A 22,866-nucleotide genomic window follows, 5' to 3' on the forward strand; every position below is an offset into this window, starting at 1 on the left:
ACAGATTGGCTGACTTTCATGTGAGTCCAGAGGCTCTGGGGGACCAAAAATGTAGCTCAATGGCAGACAGAACGAAAACTGCGTTCCGGTGGTTAAACAAAATTACAAGACAACTGGATAGGATAGCTTGAAGGCATGAATATGACAAACAGAAAGCCTAGAACAACCGTGGGGTAGTCCAAAGGAAGAGACTATGAAGCAGTCGCTGAAAGAGCTTTCAGAATAAACAAATTGCGATCTGGTATGAGAGCAGGGTATCCATGAAGGAGATAATAATCGGAGCTTGTCTATAATGATAGAAAACCAGTTGGAAAAGAATGTGGCACCCGCGGTGTGAGCCTAGACCCTCATTTCGAGTGCTCCCAGAGTAAAAGCGCCCTCAGTTTATGGCTCAACACCCTGGGAGGATTACGTAGTTTGGTTTGAAGTAATATCAGAGCTAATTTGTTGGGATGACAGAACAAGGGCCTTACACTTAACGACAAGCCTGCAGGGCCCAGACCAGAAAAGAAAATAATATTTGCTTTTTATATAGCGCTTTATACCAGCGATAGATCTCAAAGCGCTTTACAGACGTTATATTATCCCTGGTCAATGATAACCTGTCCCAGAGACAATCGCTCCAGTCGGCATCAGTTATATACTGCGCCCAATGGCAAGTTACCTCAAAGGTACCCATTTAACCCCTGGGTGGAGAGAGGCAAGTGAGATAAAGCATCTGCCCAAGGACACAACGTAATGAACTAGGCAGGAATCGAACCAGCAATCCTTGGATCACGAATGCGACGCCTTAGGCAATTGGCCACTACACTCCATCAAAGGTTCGAGAAAGCTAACCATATGGACATACTCAGAACGCTCTTACGTTAATGGACCTGACAAAAAAGGGAGAGTAATGGTATTATAAACTTACAAATGTTTTTGTTACTCCTTTCGTAACTGCCGAGCTGTCTTGAATGTGTTTAAAAAATCCCTACAATGAAAAATCTATGTTCAATGGTAAATAAAGATATTCGTCATATGCAATATGTAGGTAACACACTCTGCCTGTCATTGGCAAATCTTATTATTACAGTATATGTGTTTAAAGACATTGTATATACACGAAATTAATACACAGTTAGTTTCTATCATTACGTGAACAGATTTTTTGAAGGATTCTCAGTTTATGGACAAAAATGTAGTGAACATATTCGCATGTTTCACAATATCTACTAAGTATATATTGATAAAGTGATCTCTATTATTTCTTTCTTGTTCTTTATACTGTTTGATCTTCGGGTTATACGGACAGTATCTGTATGCTATGTGAATGATGGATTTTTAATCCCTCACTACATATCCTTTAACGCTACCCAAGCATCTATCATCCATTTCGTTTTTTCAGTTCCCATCTTACAAGAATATTTACAATGTTTTAACGTTCCTAAGTTTTAAACGTTACTAGTTAACACGAATGACGTCTCCCAGAGTTCTTACTCTCTTTGAACATTCAAAGTTGGTGTGCTAGTTGAATTAGCCCTCTCATTTCTTTTAATATCACTTTCTTCCCCAAAATATGTTTTCAAGAAAACCTGCTGCGTCACAAAGATTTTTTCTCATTTGATATGTTCTCGTGTTTCGTGAGCGATATCAAACTTTCAAATGGGGCGAATCCATATTTTTTTTAAGGAAAGGGATCGGACTTGGGTAGTTGAAGCTGCCTCCCATGTAGGCAGGTGGTGTAGACCTCCACTCATGAATCAGCTGCTGTGATAACAAAATTCATCTGGATCGACATCGAATTTAAACTTGAGCAAGTCTTCTACAGTTCTTGAATCGTAAGTAAGCTCACCGATGTCATATCGCCGGTCCCGGTGAAGACGATGAATGCTTCAACGAGAGGAAAAAAGAAATATCATTAATAGTTCGATAAGCAGTAACATGATTAATCTTCTTCGAGTTAAACACAATGAGATCGCTGTATGTATCAGTACGGAGTGCTTGTTCATCTCATCCGATAAATTTCATTGAATACGAAATTAATAATTGTATTAGTGACGCAGTAACGATACACACAACATGGATAAGGAAAAATACTGTTCGTTACGCATTTATGGAACATGCTTTGATCTCACATGTTCCTGAAGTATGTGCATGTGAGCTGCCCTCGTTTTCTACTTTGAAAACAAATTATGTTTTTTTATTTAAGATTACATTATATATCATTTAGTATGTTGTTCTAACATGGAGTAAATATTTGAGACAAAGGAAAAGTACTAGAACCTTAGCTAACTATGTGGATTATAGTGAATCATAGATGTATTCATTTCCAATGAATAACGTGTATTTCTCTCAATCCGCTGAATGTAAGCGTCATTAGGCTAGCAAAGCTACTTACCGATTGCAGGTATGAAAGAAGCGCGCCATTATACTGGGCATTGCAGTTATAATTTACTTGCAGAGATTTTGTGTAATAAATGTTATCATTATTTTAATAAAGTAATAGAAAAAATTAAAAGGTAAGTAAAGTAAATATTACTAGGACGTAACCGAGAATCACGTTTGAAGCATACCAATGTCAGCGTAAACAATGGGTTGCGCTTAGGCCGAGGAGATTGGTATAGGCGTAGTAGTTTAAAGAAACGTTCCTACTTTAAATTATGGCATTCCTGGTAAAAAGTTATGCAAAATGATGTCAGATTTCCTTTCCGCGATAGCTTCACCAAAGTTGATGTTGTAACAAAAGCAGTCAGAGTGCTTGATATTTGTGTTTTAATCTGTCAAGGTCTTATAGTCTGACTTATTTCCACCGTAACAATTCCAGGAAAAACAAGACGTAAGGTTAAGCGAAAAGTGGAGTGCTACGGTGGGTACCAACTTTTTCGATGTTCGAACATCTTAGATGTTCCTTATAAGAGCTTTACTGTGCATATCAGATGAGACTTTTTATTATTATAAATTAAATAAAGTGAGAAGTGTTGAAGGTACCAAGCGAGTGTCACGAGGGTAGTTTCATGAGGTTCCGAGAAGTGCCCTAAGAGATAGGTAACCTACAGGCAAGGGAAATTGTGATACGGAGACTAACAAATTGGAACCTCAGTAAGTACCGGGTGAGCGTCACTTCAGATAGAACTCGGGTCATCTTTTGGAAAGTTCCTGATAGGTGATCCTGTTTTCTACAGCATCTCTGTAAATAACGTGCCAACCGGACATCTGCAACAGAAAAAATAGTCCGTGACTGGAAAAGTTAATTAGACCTTTGAACAATGCGGTACATCAAGAGTCGTGCAATAATGGTGTAAAGATGAAGTATTCAAATTAGTTTAACTAATTTAAACACCATTATGGTACAATGCATCTAGATTGACAAATACCAATCATTATATCCAGACCGCTAATACGGTACATTAATTATAATTTTTGAAACACAAATACCAAAACGATACATCTAGAACCGTTGAAAGCAATGTGATGAAAAAACCCAAAATAACTAATGATAATTAACCTATGCTAAAAAACAATATAGTTAATCTTACTTAAGAAAAATTAAACACATACGATGTACCTCTAAAACACGACATCACAGTATCCCCAACACCAAGAGATAGATCCATAACTTCTTAAACACCTACACTATATCTAGAATCAATAAAATAAAAACCTAATATTTCAATCAGAGACCACTCAAATGGATATGTACAGAAGCGAGGAAAGAAGTAATAGCACATCTGCAATTCTGAAGAATAGTCATAGTAAAATCTATCCTACGGAAAGATCAATAATTTGACTTATCAACTTATCAACTTATCAACTTATTGGCTAGTCAGACGATACCAAGAAACGTCTCTTAGAGCAAAATATGATCACGAATGCTGAATGATAATATAAAAAAATATCCTTAAACACCAAACTATTATCTATAAAGCCTACTCAATTACTTAAAATGATATTTCCAGAACCATGGAAACATTTAAAACCCTTAACTCTAATAAAGGAAAATACAGCCACAATAAAAAAAAAACTTGATATCGTCAAGTGTAAGTATTCTACAATTTGGATCTGTTTTTAAAGGTATATTTATATTAAATGCTATCATTTTCCCTTCTGTGATTATCTTGTCATGTGATATACTTAATAAGTTAAGATGACTATTGTGTTTTACTTTGTCTCTTGTAATTTATGTGACCTTATAGGGAGGGTTGTACAGAATATATTCGATTATCGCTATGTATCTAACGTAGTTTTAGGACTTGGTTGATTAAAACTTACTATAGGAAGAAATTCAAGAATGGATAGACAATAAACTCCTCCTTTTTCATTCAAATACCGTGTATGACAAATTTCTTTTCATTTCTGTCAAAGCTTACAAAACTCAAAATCGTTTACATCATTGGCTAAGATCATGTGTAGTATCCGTTCTTTTCCCTTTCGAGGGAATGGTGATGAACATCCCGACGATGATCACACAGTCACAGTCTCGATGCAAGGGGACTGGGGCTGAGAGCGGATCAGTTGTTTGGTAGTTTGGTTTCGTGCCCAGGTCCTTTCCTGGGCGACTTTTCCTTAAAAAAAAGCATTCACAATTTTTTAAGCAAAGTTTATGAACTATATGTATGACTATCTGAACCGTTCGCCTGATGTATAAATTATACATGCATAGTCTTCACTTGACCGTCTGTACTATGGTCCTTAATATTCATTTCCTTGTTTTTTTCACAGCATAGCAATTAACATTTTAATAAGGTATAATTAAGAAACTTCTCCGAAAGATTAAGCGTTGTATTACAATTGCAATATTACAATTATTACTTTATAAAAGAATAAAAATACCCACACAATGCCAGTTGCGTAAGAATAGAAACATTGTTCAAATCAGCATATATAAACTCTCATGAATAGGTGTTTTCGTTTAACGAACATGACACAGAATCACTTTATACTTTCACTTAAAAAGACTATTCACACTAAGCAGTTTTTAACTTTCCCCTCTGTTAATAATTGATCGATGTTTTTCTCTCTATCTCTCATATTCAAGTTAATAGCATACTCATATGTCAGTGACTGGGTGGAGTACATGACACTGTCGTTCGTTAACAAAATCCTGTAAAATTTACATCAGAGAGAAGTCTTCAATACACCCAAGTTTCAATCAAAGTCAGTGTGTGAACAATATTCAGAGGCTTTATTAACGCATGTTTTTTACTGATGAAAGATACTGACAAAATTTGATACGTAAAATCTACCTTTAGTCAATGTTTCATCTGGTATAACAGTCTACGGGAACCTTAAATATAAAAAGGCTATAAAGCAAGACATAATTCACTTTATACCACTTTACAGTGAATATGTTGGACATCCTATTACCAACGTTCACAAGGTTATAGTCACATCCAAGCCCCTCATTTGATATACTTCGAGAGAGACGTAGTGATGACTGCTGCTCAACGTAATATGTACTCGAACAGCTTATTATTATTATATGATTGTATACTCGTGGACCCCAATACATCCGGCAACAATAAAGATGATGTGCACTGTAGTAATTTTCCTTAACGGGGATTGCCACTAAATTCAGTTCAACATATATTCAACTGTTTTTAAGCGGTTCGTTAACTTTCCGCAGACATAGTCTGCAATGTCACTTTCCAGTTCAAAGTTTAGGATTGAAAAACCCAAATTCTATATGTACAAAGGACAATTTCCGTTTTCATTACTATGCTTTGGTATTAGTAACTATTGAATCCATGATCCATCAGAAAATGGTACGGGCAGATATGTCACCGTTAAGGTACATGCTCAGTGACGTTCAACTCTAATCGTAGTACTAAATAGTATTTATATGAAAGTAAAATATCCCACATCCCAAATATCTCACAACCGAAAACAATCTTTTCATCTGACAATAGGTTCATCTTGAAAAACAAATCCATTCAGTGCTCTCGGGAAAATACATTATCAGGAACATTTCGACGAATTATACCAGATTAAAAAATCTCAAACTGCTTTTACACTGTAGGTTAACTACCTCAGATGTCAGAATGGGATGGTTCGGTAGTGCCGTTTGGCCGTGACGTTTTGTATCCCGCATAGCGGGTCACGTAAAAAGCACCTCAGATTAATGTTGCAATGTCGCGTTCCTGTACAATGTTTAGGGCTGGAAAACCTCCGTGTGAGTATCTACTTGATATAAATAACGATTGAATCCATATCTGAAATCCCATCGTACAAAAACTTACGGACAGATATGTCTCCGGTGTTACAGCTCGGTAACATTCTACTTAAATATAAGTACATCTATATGATATTTATGAAGAAGAAATATCAGAGAAGGCATAAAACTTCGAATAAGAACAGCTTGACCTAAAAATATCAATCAGTTCTCTTTGAAAAACGACGCTAACAGGAACATTGCGAAGAATAATATGAAAATGAAAAATCACTACATCGCAAGATCTCGTCTCCATAAATATTCAACTGTCTTTAAACTGTGCGTTAACGATGTTGCCGCAAAATTTTGTTTACAATGGCCCGTTCCGTGAAAAGATTAGGACTGAACTACCCAAATTCGTTTAACTTTAATCTAAGTTCTATATTATATTGATTTTGAAAGAAAAGCTCAACTCCGACAACCAAAGAACAAGCTGTTTATCTGATAGTTGGTCCTCTTTGGCAATACAAATATAAACTTTTATCTGTGAAATGTTAGCAGGAACAAAACAAAAACTAATACTGAAAAATGGAAAATCTGTTCATTATGAAATCTTAGTTTAAATAGGATTGAAAACAAATCATGAACTTACGATGGTGATTATTCTACTTGGAATGTATAACGCTTGAATCTATGATACATATCCACAAACAGCTGATTGTATGCAATATTACGGCCAGATTTGTCTCCGCTGTGAGTTGTCTCCATGAGTTTGAACACTTAACGAAGTACTATACAATACTTTTATGAAACGGAAATATTTGTAAAGGCATCCTATAATACACAGATACACAATCAGCATGCGGAAAGTTTCGCTAGCAGGAGCATTACGAAGAGGAAGACAGGAAAGGTAAACCATCCATATTGATAGATTTCAGTTCGATGAATCATCAAATGTGTTCATGTTTTGCGTTAGTAAGAGAGAATGAATTATTTTGTCTCATTTTCCACATGACTAGGCTTGATAACAAATCATGAACGTTTGACTGATATTCTCCGTGTGAATATCTACTTGGAGTAAAGAACGATTGAAGTTATCTTCCATATAGAAAGGAACATTTCATTTGTACACAAAAGTACGAACAGATATATAGCCGCTCTGTGATATCTCGGTGATGTTCAACTATAATCTAAGTACTATATAATATTTATGGCAAATCTACATAAAGGCAAATTCTAGTTCGATCTATCTTTGACTCCTTTATACGATTGGCGTTCATGGCCACCCACAAATTATTGTTCCAGTGCTGCGTTCCTGTTTAAGGTTTTGGATTGGAAAAAAAAAACAATATCATGACATTACAGTTGGTAATATCCTTGTAAGTATATACTTGAACAAAATAAAGATTTTTTCCAGTATCCATGTAGAAAAGTGTATCCCATTGTATATGTGCTTTTTACGTGACCCGCCATGCGGGATACAAAACGTCACGGCCAAACGGCACTACCGAACCATCCCATTCTGACAAACGAAACTCAGGTCTAGCGAGCCAAATAAACATACGCCCGCCGACCTGCAGAGACAAAACGCCCACCCCCCTCCCCACTCAAACGTTCAAAAACCTACAAATGGACGACCCGCACGCAGCGAAACGAAAAACCCCTCCCCAGCACACCAGCGTCCAAAAAAGGCAGCCCCAGATAAACGTCGAAAATCGCCTTCAATTTGAAGGCGAATGTCAGACTTAACCGCCTCCAGGACTCCCTGCCAACTGGCAAATTTCCCCCTAAAAACCATATTACATCTATTCCGCCAAACATGTTTTTTTACAACAGAGCAAACAAAAATGATGCGGTGCAACACAGCTACCGAACAAACTGGAGGGTCTACCCCATATAAAATAAAGCCCTGCCCCACCGACCATGAACGGTCTCCCGTAACACGGTCGGTCCAGGTCTGGAACCACTCCCATAAGTCTACTACAAAGCAACAATGCCAAATAACATTAGCAGTACTCTCTAAGCTGTCACAGCCGGTCCTAGGGCACAGTCCATCACCGAATCCCCAATGATATCTTTTTAGGTTGGTCACCAAGGCACCGTGTGCAACTCTCCATGCGAGATCACGGAGCCTGCAACCATTCAGCCTTGAATGCACCGAACGCCATACTTCGGCAGAATGACGTCCCTGGACAAAAATTGCATTCAAGGCCTTATCCCGCAACGAACTGTGAACGAGGGCCGGCTGTGACAGGTCAACAGGGGGCAACTCAATCAGAGCGGAGCAGATGACACGCACCACCCTGTTTGGAGTACTACTATGCGGTTCTCTGTTGCTAAAAAGCGACGGAACCCATCGACGCAGGTGCAAACCGCCCCAAAAACGTACAAAATATGAACAAGGCAACCCTGGGTCAGTTACCGCTACAAACAACTGCTTAAATAACAAAAAGGTCAATTTACTTCCCAGATGAACCACCCCCAACCCACCCTTCTCCAGTTTTTGGTACATTACCGCCCTTTTGACAAGCTCTGTACCACCCGACCAAATGAATGAAAATATCGCTCTCTCCAACCTCACCAGGACTCGACGCGGAATTGGATACACCGCGCCCGGGTACCACAAGATGGGCGAAACAAAACGATTAATTACGGTGACTTTCCCTAGGATCGAAAGCCAGCGGGTGCCAAAGGCTTCGAGCCTGCTCTCAAATACCTCAGCCCTCTCGTTCCAGGTGACGTCACAAGGTGCATCGTAGCCGAACCATATACCATTAATGTTGATATTCTGATCCGACCACGACGCACCGAATGTTAAGTCTCTGTATCTCCAGCTACCAAGGCGAAGGCCCTTTGTCTTTTCCGGATTCAACTTCGCCCCGGTAGCTCTCTCAAAGATAAATAAATCCTGCGAGAGGGCACGAAAGGAGCCCAGACTCGAAACAACACACATTACGTCATCTGCATATTGAACGCATTTCACTTTGGCACCCCCTGGCACAACGAATGGAACAAGTTTGGAATCCCTTTCCAAAAGACGAGAGAGGGACTCGCTAAACAAAACATAAAGTAATGGAGACAGAGGGCACCCCTGGCGCACCCCCCTCTCTACGTTAAAAACCTCCGAACAAAACCCATTTACAATAACAGAACTGAAACTTTCTTGATACAAAACAGAAATCCATTTACGAAAAACCGGGTGCAACCGAAACGTCTCCAATACATTCATTAAAAAACCGCGATCCACCATGTCAAAAACCTTCTGCTGGTCCAGAGACACCAATGCACATGGCAGATCACGCTCAATAACAAAGTCGGTCAAGTCGCGCATCAACCACAAGTTCTGCTGGATGCAATGACCCTTCACTGCACAAGTCTGGAGATCACCAACAAGATGCGGCATAGCCAGTGCAAGGCGGTTGCACAAAGCCTTAGCCAGCAACTTGTAGTCCACATTGAACAAGGTGATCGGACGCTTGTTTTGGGGATCCAAGGGGTCCCCAGACTTTGGCAGCAAAGTAATCATGCCCAGACGTTGACTTTGGTTTAACAGTCCGTTTTGGAAGGCGTCCTCGAAGACGGCTCTGATGTCGGGTCCTATTATTGCCCAGAAGGTTCGGTAGAACTCCCTTGGAAGCCCGTCCGAACCCCGGGGACTTGCCATTCTTCATCTTCGAAAGCGCCTCCAAAGCTCAACAGTGGTTATTCCGCCCCCTAAAATATCATTGACATCGTGGGGAACGGTTTTTGAGATTCCCCTCAATAAATCAGCCTGTGCCGACAAGTCGACATTGCCACGCGTAAACAAACTCGAATAATCTCTTTATATACGCGGGCAATGCCGTGAGGGTCACTGACCACGGTCCCATCGGTAGCGCGCACAGACGGGACGCGTCTCTCACCCGCCGATGAGCTAACGGACTGGTAAAACCTCAGTGAAGGGCGCTCCTCGGCTTCCACCGCTTCGACACGGGTCCTGACGCGGGCACCGTGATACTTTTCATCGAGATAAGTCTGCAAAGCGATGACTGCCGAAGGGTCGCCAAACTTCACCTCCGCGCACAGCTTCGAGAATTTTTCTCTTCGACGCCGTGCGCGGGTCACGCAATACTGAATTGCGTAGCGTTTGATGCGCAACTTGACATCATCCCACCACTGAGATGTAGAAGCAAAGGCCGGCTTCAATGTTTGCCATCCTTTGTACCTGGTCTCGAAACCTTGGCGGAACTCTGCCTCGTCAAGAATCTGACAGTTAAGCTTCCATAGGCCCCGCCCGATCGGGAAAATGGAAGGCAAAACAAAACGTGCTACTACAGTGTCATGGTTAGAGAGCGGACAGCTGAGCGTCTCGCAACCCGAAAATTTAAAACTTACGGGCGCATACACTCGATCTATCCTGGAGGCATCTTCAACGTTAGGCCTCACCCACGTATATACCGTACTACACGGGTGCATATGCCTCCAGACATCGGCTAAAAGGTGTGCCGAAGTGAATCTGTCCAATTCAGTGATCCCAGCATCGGGACTTGCAGACACAGAAGTTCCGAGTCTGTCAAGACCCGAGTCTGGGACACAGTTAAAGTCTCCGACCATGACACACGGCGCACTACCAGGAACAAAGGAAGTCAGGAAAAATCTCGTCTAGCAGAAGGCCGATTGGGAGCATACACATTGCAAATGGCGATGTTACCCTGTGGATACTTGAATAGAATGCAAACCAATCGGCCCTCGTGATCCGTCTCCACCCTAGTGGCACAACCCGCCTGACGAGCTGACAAAAGGATGACAGTGCCACAGGATGAAGACGAACCAAACGAAGCATGCAGCTCACCACCCCACTCATAAGCCCATAGAGGGACATCTTCTTCCAAAATATGTGTTTCTTGCAGGCAAACGCAGTCGACCTCCATTGATTTACAATATTGGAAAATGCGACTGCGCTTGCGATGATCCCTCATGCCATTCACGTTCAAAGTGGCAACTGAAAGTGTATGGGCCATGAGAGGGCAGTGGGGCAAAACTACGAAGACGACGATTCCGTAAGCTTCAAGCGCGCCCTAGACGACATATTGTATATGTATGTAAGGACATATACATGTCTCCGGTTCAATTCTTGTCTGACTTTTGTGAAGAAGAAACATCATAGAAGCATAGCAATTTCCTACAATCGAATAAGGTCACTACATTTGCAAGAAATTACTTAGTTACAGCCGTTCCTGCAGACGACTTACTTTGCAATGTCGCGTTCCAGTTAAAGGTTATGAATGAAAATACCAAATACAATAAATGGTCTCCTTCCGTGTCTCCGATTGTACGCAACACTAAGGTCAGATTTGTATCCGGAAGTAGTCATTCCCATGAGTTTCAACACTAATCCATTGCAAGTTCTATAAAATATTTTTTATGAAAAGGAAATATTTGAAACGGCGGAGTGACATATACAACCAAACAACATATTGTTGATATAAAGTAAAGCCATTGACAACAAGTCAAATCAATTTGCGGAAAATGTCTCTAGCATGGAAGTTTGGTATATAATCTCCCCTCCAAATCGCATAAAACATCGTCGGATTGTAGGATTGCAAATGTTCGATTGATAATCTCAGTGTAAGTATCTACTTGAATCTATGATCCATAGCGGAAAGAGCATCCTATTGTAGACAGAAGGTGGGCAGATATAGACCGACAGCCCAGTGCACTTTGATCAAACGAACGAGGTACCAATATCTGAGTATTGGAACATTTGTGGAAAAACCCAGTATATCCAAAAGTGGATGTCTGCCGTGGTCGCTCTGCTGCATGTGGCCCCTGGGGCCAGTTAAAGGGGGCCCAAAAATGCATCTGATCAAACGAACGAGGTACCACTTGAAACCAATGTCAACTTAATGCATGAATGCCACATAGTACTGAATGGCCCATGCCAGACAAATTTTCTGCTGCAAAGGGCCCGCCAGACGCCCAAGAAGGGCCCCTAAAAAACTGCATCTGATCAAACGAACGAGGTACCACTTGAAACCAATGTCAACTTAATGCATGAATGCCACAAATTACTGAATGGCTTATGCCAGACAAATTTTCTGCTGCTAAGGGCCCGCCAGACGCCCCCAAATATGGCCCAAATGCCCGTTAGCGTAGCATTGACCCAGATTAAATATGCAAGGTACCACTCAAAATCGGTTTGGAATGTTCGGGTTGATCTTACAGACTATGGAAATCATCATGCCAGACAAATTTTCTGCTACAAAGGTCCCGCCAGACGCCCCAAAATGGCCCCTAAAAAAATGCATTTGATCAAACGAACGAGGTACCACTTGAAACCAATGTCAACTTAATGCATGAATGCCACAAAGTACTGAATGGCCTATGCCAGACAAATTTTCTACTGCTAAGGGCCCGCCAGACACCCCCAAATATCGCCCAAAATGCCCATTATCGTAGCATTGACCCAGATTAAATATGCAAGGTACCACTCAAAACCGGTGGAACCACACAAAAACAATATTAAATGCAAAGGTACTTTCCACAGAGTAAAGAACTGCAAATGCAAGACAAATGTTCTTCTGCATAGGTCCCACCAGATAGAAAGAATACGTGGCCCAATGTGGCCCTATATATGGGTCTAAAGAATTGGATATATGTGCCTTGTAACATGACATTTCAAGCTCATGATTATATTGTGTCCAGCATAAATTGGAGTTACTGTACACAAGACCAGTGTTTTATCTTATTTAGCTATTCGCTGCTCTAAGCAAAATAAAGATAACACTTTCACCTAAGCCTCTAAATACTTTGGGATTTGCTGGCCGGGGCAAAAATTACATTTCCCCACTTTATAATTCTAACACTCTGAGGAAGAGTCTTGCCTGGCTTGGATCCACAGAACTACGGTTGGAAGAGCAAGAATGGGTGCTACAGCCCTGACTGGTTTGAGGGAACCGCCTTTCCCAGATCATCTATTCCAAGAGGGGGAACTGAGCGAAGATTTTCAAAGTAGCCGACCAGACGTGGCTTCAGAGTTTGATGCCGATGATTCAAGTACTGAACCATCTTGGAGTGATGACTCCGACAATGAAACATAGATTTGAGCTTCCATTGTCTTTTTAGAATCAAGTTCTTGGGAATACTTAATTTTCATAAACTTACTAATGATTCTTTTGAGATCTGTCTGAATGGCAAATGCAGTGTCTTTTTACAATGCACACACTCCAGTGTTTAATCACTGTCAAGAGACATGAATTCTCAGTTCTTATACTTCGAACCTAACATGTGTCATGTTCAGAGTAATCACATAGTGATCTTTTGTTACTATCTTTGCCAATTATGATTTTAGTACATTTTAAACTAGCAAGATGACTCTCTTGAAAGGTAAAAGATTCCTTCATAGATGAAAACAAAAAACCCTCATCTAGTATTCATATTTCTGAAAAATGGATGCCACATCTATTTGTTGGACTTGTTACAAGCTATTCGAATTGAATTAGTGTAATGATGGAAGTTCTAAACGACCAAGATGGAGTAATATAGGCCAATTACTCATTTTATATTTTTTATCAAGGAATGGAGTCATACGTGGTGATATCAGTATTTGTTTGTTCAATCTTAGCATTTTAAGTCCTTTAAAGAGTGTACCTAGCATAAAGGTACATATACATTTCTATGCTTCAATTATGTATCTTTTAAAAAGCATATTGGACAGTTTCAACCCAAACCTTTATCGTTAAGTACACGTTATAAAGCATTTTCACCATTGTTTGATAATTGCTTCTTTGTCTGAGCTTAAGAAACAAAACAATCTCTTTTGTTCGACTACATGTATGTCTTAAGATGACACTTAAGCGTTCTTTCTCAAGATTTTAAACTTTGTAGATTTACAATGCTAACGTAAACACAGTGTTTTAAGATACAAAATAATTTTGGGTTTCTTATTTACAATACATAAACTGATTTTAATCTGCTCCAGTGTTTCCAGCGAAACAAAGTAACTGCAAAGTTAAACACTGCTCACGTTACAAAGTACTGACTGGATAAAAGGAAAAAGAATGGATAAAAGGAAAAAGAATGGATTTGAGAATGCATTATAACTGTCAGGATCTCCCTCAAAGACTGAGTTCGCGTCATTTTTGTTTTGCTCAATGAAATGTTCAGTAATTGATACACCTACTAGTATACTAATCTCATTATTCCATTGGCCTATGTAGCGGGAAGGAATTTGAATAATTCAGGATGTTCTTGATTGTTATAGATTGGTTTCTTGTGGTATCTTAACTATTTAAACTGCATATTTTTTTTTACATGTGGTGGGCACTTTGCAGAAGAAAATTTGTATTGTATTGGCATTTCTTTACTCTGTGGAATGCTACAAATGTCATGTCACAAGGCACATATAGTCTGCATCGATATACAATTCATTAGGCCCATATAGGGCCGCATTGGGCCACCTATACTTTCTATCTGGTGGGACCTATGCAGAAGAAAATTTGTCTTGCATTGGAAGTTCTTTACTCTGTGGAAAGTACCTTTGCATTTAATATTGGTTTTGTGTGGTACCAACTATGATTGATCATGGCCCATTTGGGGGCCCTTTTTTAGTGTGTCTGTTAGCCCGTTTGTAGCAGAAAATTTGTCTGGCATGATGATTTCCATAGTCTGTAAGATCAACCCGAACATTCCAAACCGGTTTTGAGTGGTACCTTGCATATTTAATCTGGGTCAATGCTACGCTAACGGGCATTTGGGCCATATTTGGGGGCGTCTGGCGGGCCCTTAGTAGCAGAAAATTTGTCTGGCATAGGCCATTCAGTAATTTGTGGCATTCATGCATTAAGTTGACATTGGTTTCAAGTGGTACCTCGTTCGTTTGATCAGATGCATTTTTTTAGGGGCCCTTTTGGGGCGTCTGGCGGGCCCTTTGCAGCAGAAAATTTGTCTGGCATGGGCCATTCAGTACTATGTGGCATTCATGCATTAAGTTGACATTGGTTTCAAGTGGTACCTCGTTCGTTTGATCAGATGCATTTTTGGGCCCCCTTTAACCGGCCCCAGGGGCCACATGCAGCAGAGCGACCACGGCAGACATCCACTTTTGGATATACTGGGTTTTTCCACAAATGTTCCAATACTCAGATATTGGTACCTCGTTCGTTTGATCAAAGTGCACTGGGCTGCTGGTCTAATATGTTCTGGTCTGGGATATACCGGTGGAGTTCAACTCTATTTTATATAATACTATATAATATTTATACGAAAAGGAAATATATAGAAAGACCAAGCTGTGCAACGGAAAGACAATCGAATAACAATATTTAGATCCGACAGTTGTTCCATCTTGACAATAGAAAATTACAATCATTATTCTTGGAAAAATAACGCATTTACACGACAATTTCGAGGAATAAAATAGAAAACTATAATTCCGCGCTGTCAGTATATTGCTTTCTAGTTGAAATTTTGGGATTGAAAAAACGAACATTTATGGAAGAACGACGGATAATCTAATGAAGTCCCCCCCCCCCCACATCTCCCACCACTCCCCCAAACTGAGTAACGGATTGCCCAAGAAAAAGAAAAAATACGACAATTAACTACTTTTATTGGATACATACGTAACAACTTTTGGGTGAAGTAGTTTCCCAACTTTGAGACCAGGTCAAAATTTTTGATTTTAAAATTGAAATTAAATTTTACCAATCCTACCATATTGTTTAAAGATATTAACATTTGATGTCATCGTTCAGTTATTGATGTGTTAATTATATTCAATTCAAACAACTGCTTTAAACAGATATTTATTTTATCGCATTTTATTTATAAGATATATTTAAAAGATAGTAATACTATATTTAATAGAATGTAATGAAATAGTTGATGGCCTATCAACCGAAAGGTTAAATTTAGCGAAAATGACTCAAATTAGGAATTGTAAGAAGTATGTTTTTATATATTTCGTTCATGGAAAAGTACGATACTTTCTTTCTCTGCATAGGTGTCTAAGTTTTCAAACACATTTGGTTCCAGTGGGAAACTCTGTCTATACATTTCATATTTATTCTGGATAATCAACGCCAAAATACATAACATAGCAATTTATCACTTATTCCTATTTTAAAGGTTAAAAACGATACGTAGACACAAGGCCTACTATGAATGAATTTGTGTGTAGTTTCATTCTATAACGTATTACTTTGCTTACCTGTAGAAATATACGATGATTATCACAGACAGGACGAGTACTACAGCAATTACGATCATCACCAACTTCATTATGTTGTTCGTGTCTGTAGAGATGACATTAAGATATGTAAATATGTTAATATCAGCAACCATATTACGTAAGTGGATTAAATTCACGGCAAAGGGGTGAATGTTCTTCGACATGAAAAAAATTGTTTCATAAATAATACTTGTTTGTGAAGTATATTTACTAACTTAATAAAATGTGATACACTAGATTGCTTTGCTTAGCTCTCAATGCAGTCTCAATTCAAGGTTTCGTCAAACTGATTTTTTTATCATTTTGCAGTTAGTAGATATGTGTCATCCAGTTTACTTAAATGTTATGTAAACTCCGCTAACCTATTTACATGGAAAAGGGCTCACATAATGATATTGATTATTATAGGGGTATGCTTCTTACAAATTGTATATCTGCAGACAAAAATGCTCCATTTTCCGACCCCTGGCTCATTCGTCATGGACGCCGACAACGTAATATGAACCATTGAATAATCAATTGATAAATTTTTACTCTCATATTCCGTTGAAATAAAACTCCACACGTTTCTAAAGAAACTTTACTTTACTCCCACACACAGTCTCAAGTATTAAATGGTGAACCTCACACTACATCACATCAGATGCTACCATGTGGTACACATCGCCCTCTCCTCCCTCACCCACCAAATAGAAAAGCCGACCCCTGGCTCATTCATTATGGACGCCGACAACGTAATATGAACCAATGAATAATCAATTGATAAATTGTTAATCTCATAATCCGTTGAAATAAAACTCCACACGTTTCTAAAGAAACTTAACTTCACTCCCACACGCAGTCACAAATATTAAATGGTAAGCCTCACACCACCTCACATCAGATGTTATGCTGTGATACCCATCGCCCCACAGCCCCCACCCCTTCTCCGCCCGACCCACAAAATGGAAACGTCGCACTTGATATTCCGTTTGTCCTTAAGTACGTCGTTCAATGTGTGATCTATCGACTCTCTCCAGCAACTCTTGTAAACTAAGAGCAATATTCCGCGAAAAATTACATTTTTTTTTATGGTTATGCTGATTAGAGCAGAGTGGGACTGGTCATGAGGCAGATGACTTCACCAATAAAAATGGGCGGTTGACAGTGCTATTTGCCCAAGCAAGGTAGTTTGCTTGCTGTGTGGAAAGGAGGGTCATGTTTTTCGAGCCTGCCCCTTGTCATATAAAAGCATGGCGAAAGCGCGAGGTGCAGCAGGCAACGGGACCTGTTCTGCTTCAATTTACAAAGGTGGAGGACCAGGTGACCCCTGCGTGTTTGGTGCCGGTGGGTCCCATGCTGCTACTCGCCCTTCCACATCCCTTGTGGAAATTCCTGTTGTCACTTATCCCTCCCGACAATTGCGGATCTCCAAATGAAATGGATTGGTTTGATGAGGTTGGGAGGCTAGCCTGAAGGTCGGCATGAAATAAGGGAACGAACCCACGTGAAACGGTTGGAGTCATCGTCATAGTCAAATGTGAGGGTGTTACATGTTTCAATATTGTAAGTGTATTGATGTCGACTACGTTTGCCTTCAGAAAATTCGCATAACTGAAGAGAATGCCGATTATGTACCTATAGTTGGGGTGGTGTCCTTCATGCTTCCTTTGGTACGGTCTCATTCTGTGGTGCGGTCGTCCTGATTTCTCCACGTCTGTCTGGCCCTGCCATCAGGATTAAGACCGATCACGAATGTCGCTTGGTATGCGTACTATTAAAATACCTACAGGGAAACGTTACCTTATGTACCGTTTACCCGCCTAATCAATCTTATCCAGGGGAGGACTTTTGAGACTTGCCATCCTTTTACCTGGCAGTGCAACTTGTGTCGTGGTCGGAGATTTTAATTGGGAGGCCAAAGAGTTGATAGGCTTTGGAAGGTGTTTTGAGGTGTCTTAACCATAGAGGTCATAAATTATCTTGGGTAAGACCAAATGGCTCTGATGCTTACACGGTGTCTAATTGCGATGTTATAATTTGCCCGTATTCCGATAATGGTGCTGTGGTAGCTAAGTCTATTCTTTCATCTTCCCTGTGGAAAGTGGATTCTGAAAAGTTAATTGTCATATCTTAGGGGAAAGACAGTTTCTCAATGGATTAGAATACAGGTACATGGGACGTTGTACCTTGAAGCAGGCCTTTATGTATTTAACAGGCTGGTGGGAGGATGTCAAGTTGCGCATCATTCGATATGCTGTAGAGTTCTGTGTAGCCAAAGCTCGTCGTCGAAGAGAGGATTTTTCAAACCTCTGCGTGAGTGTCAAACGTGGGGCTCCCTCCACTGATGCGGCTAAAAAATACATTAATGCTAAATGCCATGGAGCTCACATAAAAAATGCGTGGAAGCGGAGGATCAACCATCATTTAGTTTTTACCGAACATCCTTTTGGCTAAGATCATGTGTAGTATCTGTTCCCTTTCGAGGGGAATGGTGATGCCCACACGAGGACGATCACACAGTCCCAAAGCAAGGGGACTGGGGTTGAAAGCAGATTAGTTGCTCGTTAGTTTGGTTATCGTGCCCAGGTTCTTTCCCGGGTGACTTTTTCTTAAACATTATCTCTTGACAAACGTGTTCAGCTGTCCGTAATACAAATAGGAATACATTTTGTGATCCGGTAAGCATTATCTCCGTATACAAAGATTTTAAAATAACCTCTTTTCACGAGACAATGTCAATGGTCAATTGGGTGCTTACTTTCCTTCACCGAACTTGGATGGCGTTGTCAAAAATGAAGAATGGCAAACCTCCCGGATTGGATGGGCAACCTGGGGAATTTTACAGATCGTTTGGTTGATCATCGGATCGAATATTAAGACCGTCTTTGCCAGCGCCTTCGAAATCCGAGTACTTCAGCCTCTGCTGGTCGGAGGGCGTACTTCCTTTTTTAGGGGAGGGGGGCTCGCTTGACTTAAGGTTTCTTTTTCAGATTGGGCTGGTTTGGTACTGCCGTGTGGCCGTGACGTTTAGATTCCCACAGGGCGGGTCACGTAAAAAGTACTCGAGTACTTCCTCCAAATTATCATACTTGAATTTCTATTTTATACACCACAAGTCTAAGTTCTCATATTATCAACAGGCACTGTTCTTATTCCACTTGTGCAGGGAGGTGGGTCCGTCAAGGATGCCCTTTATCCCAACCACTTATATTTAGTTACTAAGAAAACCTCACATTTGTTTAAAGAAGATATGTGTTTCATTCCTTTTGTTTTGCCGGGTGGTAAGAGTGTCAAATGCGTTTCAATACGCGGATGATGTCAAAGGTTTTTACATGACCCGCCCTGCGGGATCAAAAGCGTCACGGCCAAACGGTACTACCCAGTCATCCCATTCTAACAAAAACACCACAAGTCAAGCGAGCCAAAAACTAAAATACAACATTTAAAAAACACAAAAGGACGACCAGCACGCAGCGAAACTGTTAGATGTGCTGCAATGTTAGTGCTTGAGATGACAGTGCCATGGATTTGGTTTCAAGGTTTTTGGATCCTACACAAACATCCTACACAAACACTGACATTAAAAAAAAATGTTTTAATATACAGCTTACTTTAAGTCAATATTTGTGACAAAAGCACCAAATTTACCCAATGTTAAGATAAAACGTTACATATCTTCGATCCAATTGCACAAATACACATCCAATAATGGACTGCTAAAGTTTAGTTTATGATGTTTCCATATTATTTCTTTACCTATTTGCTAATTATTTTGGGAGTAGTAGATCCCTTTAAAGCTGTGGTGAAACTTATTCGCATCTTCCCTCGTCCATCTCAGAACAAACCCCACGAGAGCATTACGTCTTCTCCCCTCACAGGAACGTGGAACCATCTGTTAGGTCACCACTTATTACACATTACGTCATGAGAATTACCATCAAGCTTATGTATTCTAAAAGGTTATCAAGAGTATAGGCTCATATTTTAAAACCAACTATGAATTCCGGGATGCCTTCTTTCATTACAATTTTAGCGTACGCAATGACACCATGCTAAACAAATAATGGTTTTGCTCCCCCTAAATTTTCCCAGTCAATTTAATATCAATACATTATACGTGTTTCTGTACGTTTGGGTTGTAAGATTGCAAATAATATGTACAACAATGTGAATAAGAAAGGTTGTGTCTTGAATGAGATATTGTCTGCCAGCAATGTTTCTGTAGGTCAGGCGTTTTTCTTTAAGATATATCTTTCCCGTTCAAATAACGTTCTTACAATCTTCATAAAATACAAATATGAGTAATGACTTACCTTGATCAGTTCTAGAGATGCTAAATTCACATCTGTCATCGTACTGTGATGTAGTTTTGGACTCCAACGGTTCCTGGGTAGCGATGCATCCAATGGTTGAGTTCTGATTACAAGAAGTAACGTACACTGAAAGCTCTTTAGTTCCGTTATTATCTGTGTAATGTTTCTGATAATCACAGCCATCGGGTTTGATTACTTCCAGATTTATCGGTGGATACCCGTCTGTTATTGAACAAGATAGGACGACGTGGTATGCTGCAGATGGAGATGAAGAGGGGCCTTCACAAACAAGAGGTGTAGACTCTGGGAGGCTGGTAGACTGTAGTGCCTCTGTAGGAGGCTGGTAGACTGTAAAGAGAAAACCGGAGTTATCATCAGTCAATGATTGAATGAAAAGTACAAATATCCTCTAGCTGAAGGTTGAACTCAAGGAAAGTACCACGAGTAATCCTCCTCAATATATTGAACATTAAGTTAAGTAAATATTTATTGACTTTGCAGCGAACATTTCCTATTTTACCTTTATTTTAAAAGAAAGGTCATTGCCACTTAAAGATTACCGACACATATGTTGGGCTAGAAACGAAATATAGCAATATTACGTTAAGTCATAATATTTTAGTGTTGCATTCGTATAACAAAATACACGGACTGAATGTAAAGAAAACTGTCGACGCTCTCACATGCAATATCAGACTTAACATAACTCCGTGAGCATTCTACCTTAATTAGCTATGAATAATTGACGAATGCTTCCACAATGTTACGTTACATTGTAGACACCTACACCTAAATGCGTGACTTAGATGAATACACTTTCATCTTAAGCATTAAGCAAAAAGTGTTAATAGTAATACCCCCGGAAGAACCTTTCGAACCACTCATATAAACTCTATATAAAATTCCTGTTTCCATATGAAATCAATGTAATATTTATCGAGTTTTTGAGATGCCACAAAACGAGATTAGAAAGCACTGATGCTATCTTTAATAATTTCGCACAGACTGAGTGCGTATTAGTATATTCAACATTGTGAATTAATCACGGCGATTCATCATTTGATTTATATGATGTAGTTCTCGAGGACCCGCGCGCCACTTTAAAGTAGCTATGCCATTTAGGACTTTTTCTTGTCGATAATTTACCATGTTCACCCTATATCTTCACAGATTCGATACATACCAAAACCCACTGAAATAACAACAGTCCAATTTCCTTGCAAGAACATGTTGCTTCAACTAAGCCACTACACCATTCTTTAAAGACTATAGGTAGTGCCCTCGTTATATCAATTCTTGCTAACTTTTCATTGTGAATCATGCAATGGTGCCGTCTTCCATGTAATATAACTAGCACATGTTCTAATGTAGTTATATTCGCCACTGCATGCAGTGCAACGTTTTTTTTTAAATAACATTATGAAGACTATTTATCAACACAGCAAGACTTCCCTGCATCACTGTACTAAAGTACATGTGTGTTTGTACGATAGCGTTGAAAGTTCACAAATATGAACCAGGCAAAGACAGGTACATCAGGAGGCAAGGAAACACTTTGAAAGAGCTAAAACTCATATTGGATTAAATTGTGTACTTTAACGATAACAGGATACTAGCAGTTACAAAAGTACATTGCTTTCTTTGGTGCGATTTAGTATTCGGAAATTGCTCGTCTGAAACATTTTCGAAGGGGGTGGGGTATTGTTTGTTAGGCGATGACTTTAAGAATGATGAATAGACAAGTTTTTTCTTTCAAAGCATTTGCGTACACGGTTAGTAATAAATGACAAAAGACTTACCTGGATTACTTTTAGAGATGTTAAATTCACATCTGTCCGAATACTGCGGTGTGGAAAGGAACGCCATCGTTTCCTGGGTAGCGATGCATCCAACAGTTGAGTTCTCATCACAAGACGTTATGTCAACAGAAAGCTCTTGAATACCGTTTTCATCCGTGTAATGTTTTTGAAAATCACAGCCATAGGGCTTAATCATTTCCAGATTTATCGGTGGAAACCCATTTGTTATTGAACACGATATAGATACGTGGTAGGAGACAGATGGGGACGAGGAGGGGCCTTGACAAACAAGAGGTGTAGGAGGCTGGTAGACTGTAAAGAGATTATAGGTGTGGTGAGAGTAAAGTGTATACGGAGAGTTATCATCAGTCAATGACAGATGATAAGTACCAGCATCCCGTCGTTGCAGGTTTAAGATAGAAAAAGAGAAAT

At 39.8% G+C, this 22,866-nt stretch overlaps 1 protein-coding gene and 1 long non-coding RNA gene across 2 annotated transcripts; both read right to left on the reverse strand.

Annotated features, from left to right (window-relative positions):
* Nucleotides 1–1,465: 1,465 nt before the first annotated feature.
* On the reverse strand, nt 1,466–3,599 carry LOC139975710 (uncharacterized). The gene is made up of 3 exons (XR_011795859.1): nt 3,548–3,599; nt 3,090–3,195; nt 1,466–1,872 (listed from the first exon to the last, which is right to left on the reverse strand). It is a non-coding gene; the product is annotated as an uncharacterized lncRNA (long non-coding RNA).
* A 518-nt stretch (nt 3,600–4,117) lies between these two features.
* On the reverse strand, nt 4,118–22,630 carry LOC139976354 (uncharacterized). Its single transcript, XM_071985047.1, has 4 exons — nt 22,435–22,630; nt 20,636–20,983; nt 16,320–16,404; nt 4,118–4,544 (listed from the first exon to the last, which is right to left on the reverse strand). The coding sequence occupies exons 1-4, from the start codon at nt 22,628–22,630 to the stop codon at nt 4,370–4,372; spliced, it is 804 nt and encodes a 267-aa protein (XP_071841148.1). The 3' UTR covers nt 4,118–4,369.
* Between the last annotated feature and the right edge of the window lie 236 nt (nt 22,631–22,866).

Source organism: Apostichopus japonicus, chromosome 11, assembly GCF_037975245.1.
Source record: "Apostichopus japonicus isolate 1M-3 chromosome 11, ASM3797524v1, whole genome shotgun sequence".
Classification (NCBI taxonomy): Eukaryota; Metazoa; Echinodermata; class Holothuroidea; order Aspidochirotida; family Stichopodidae; genus Apostichopus; species Apostichopus japonicus.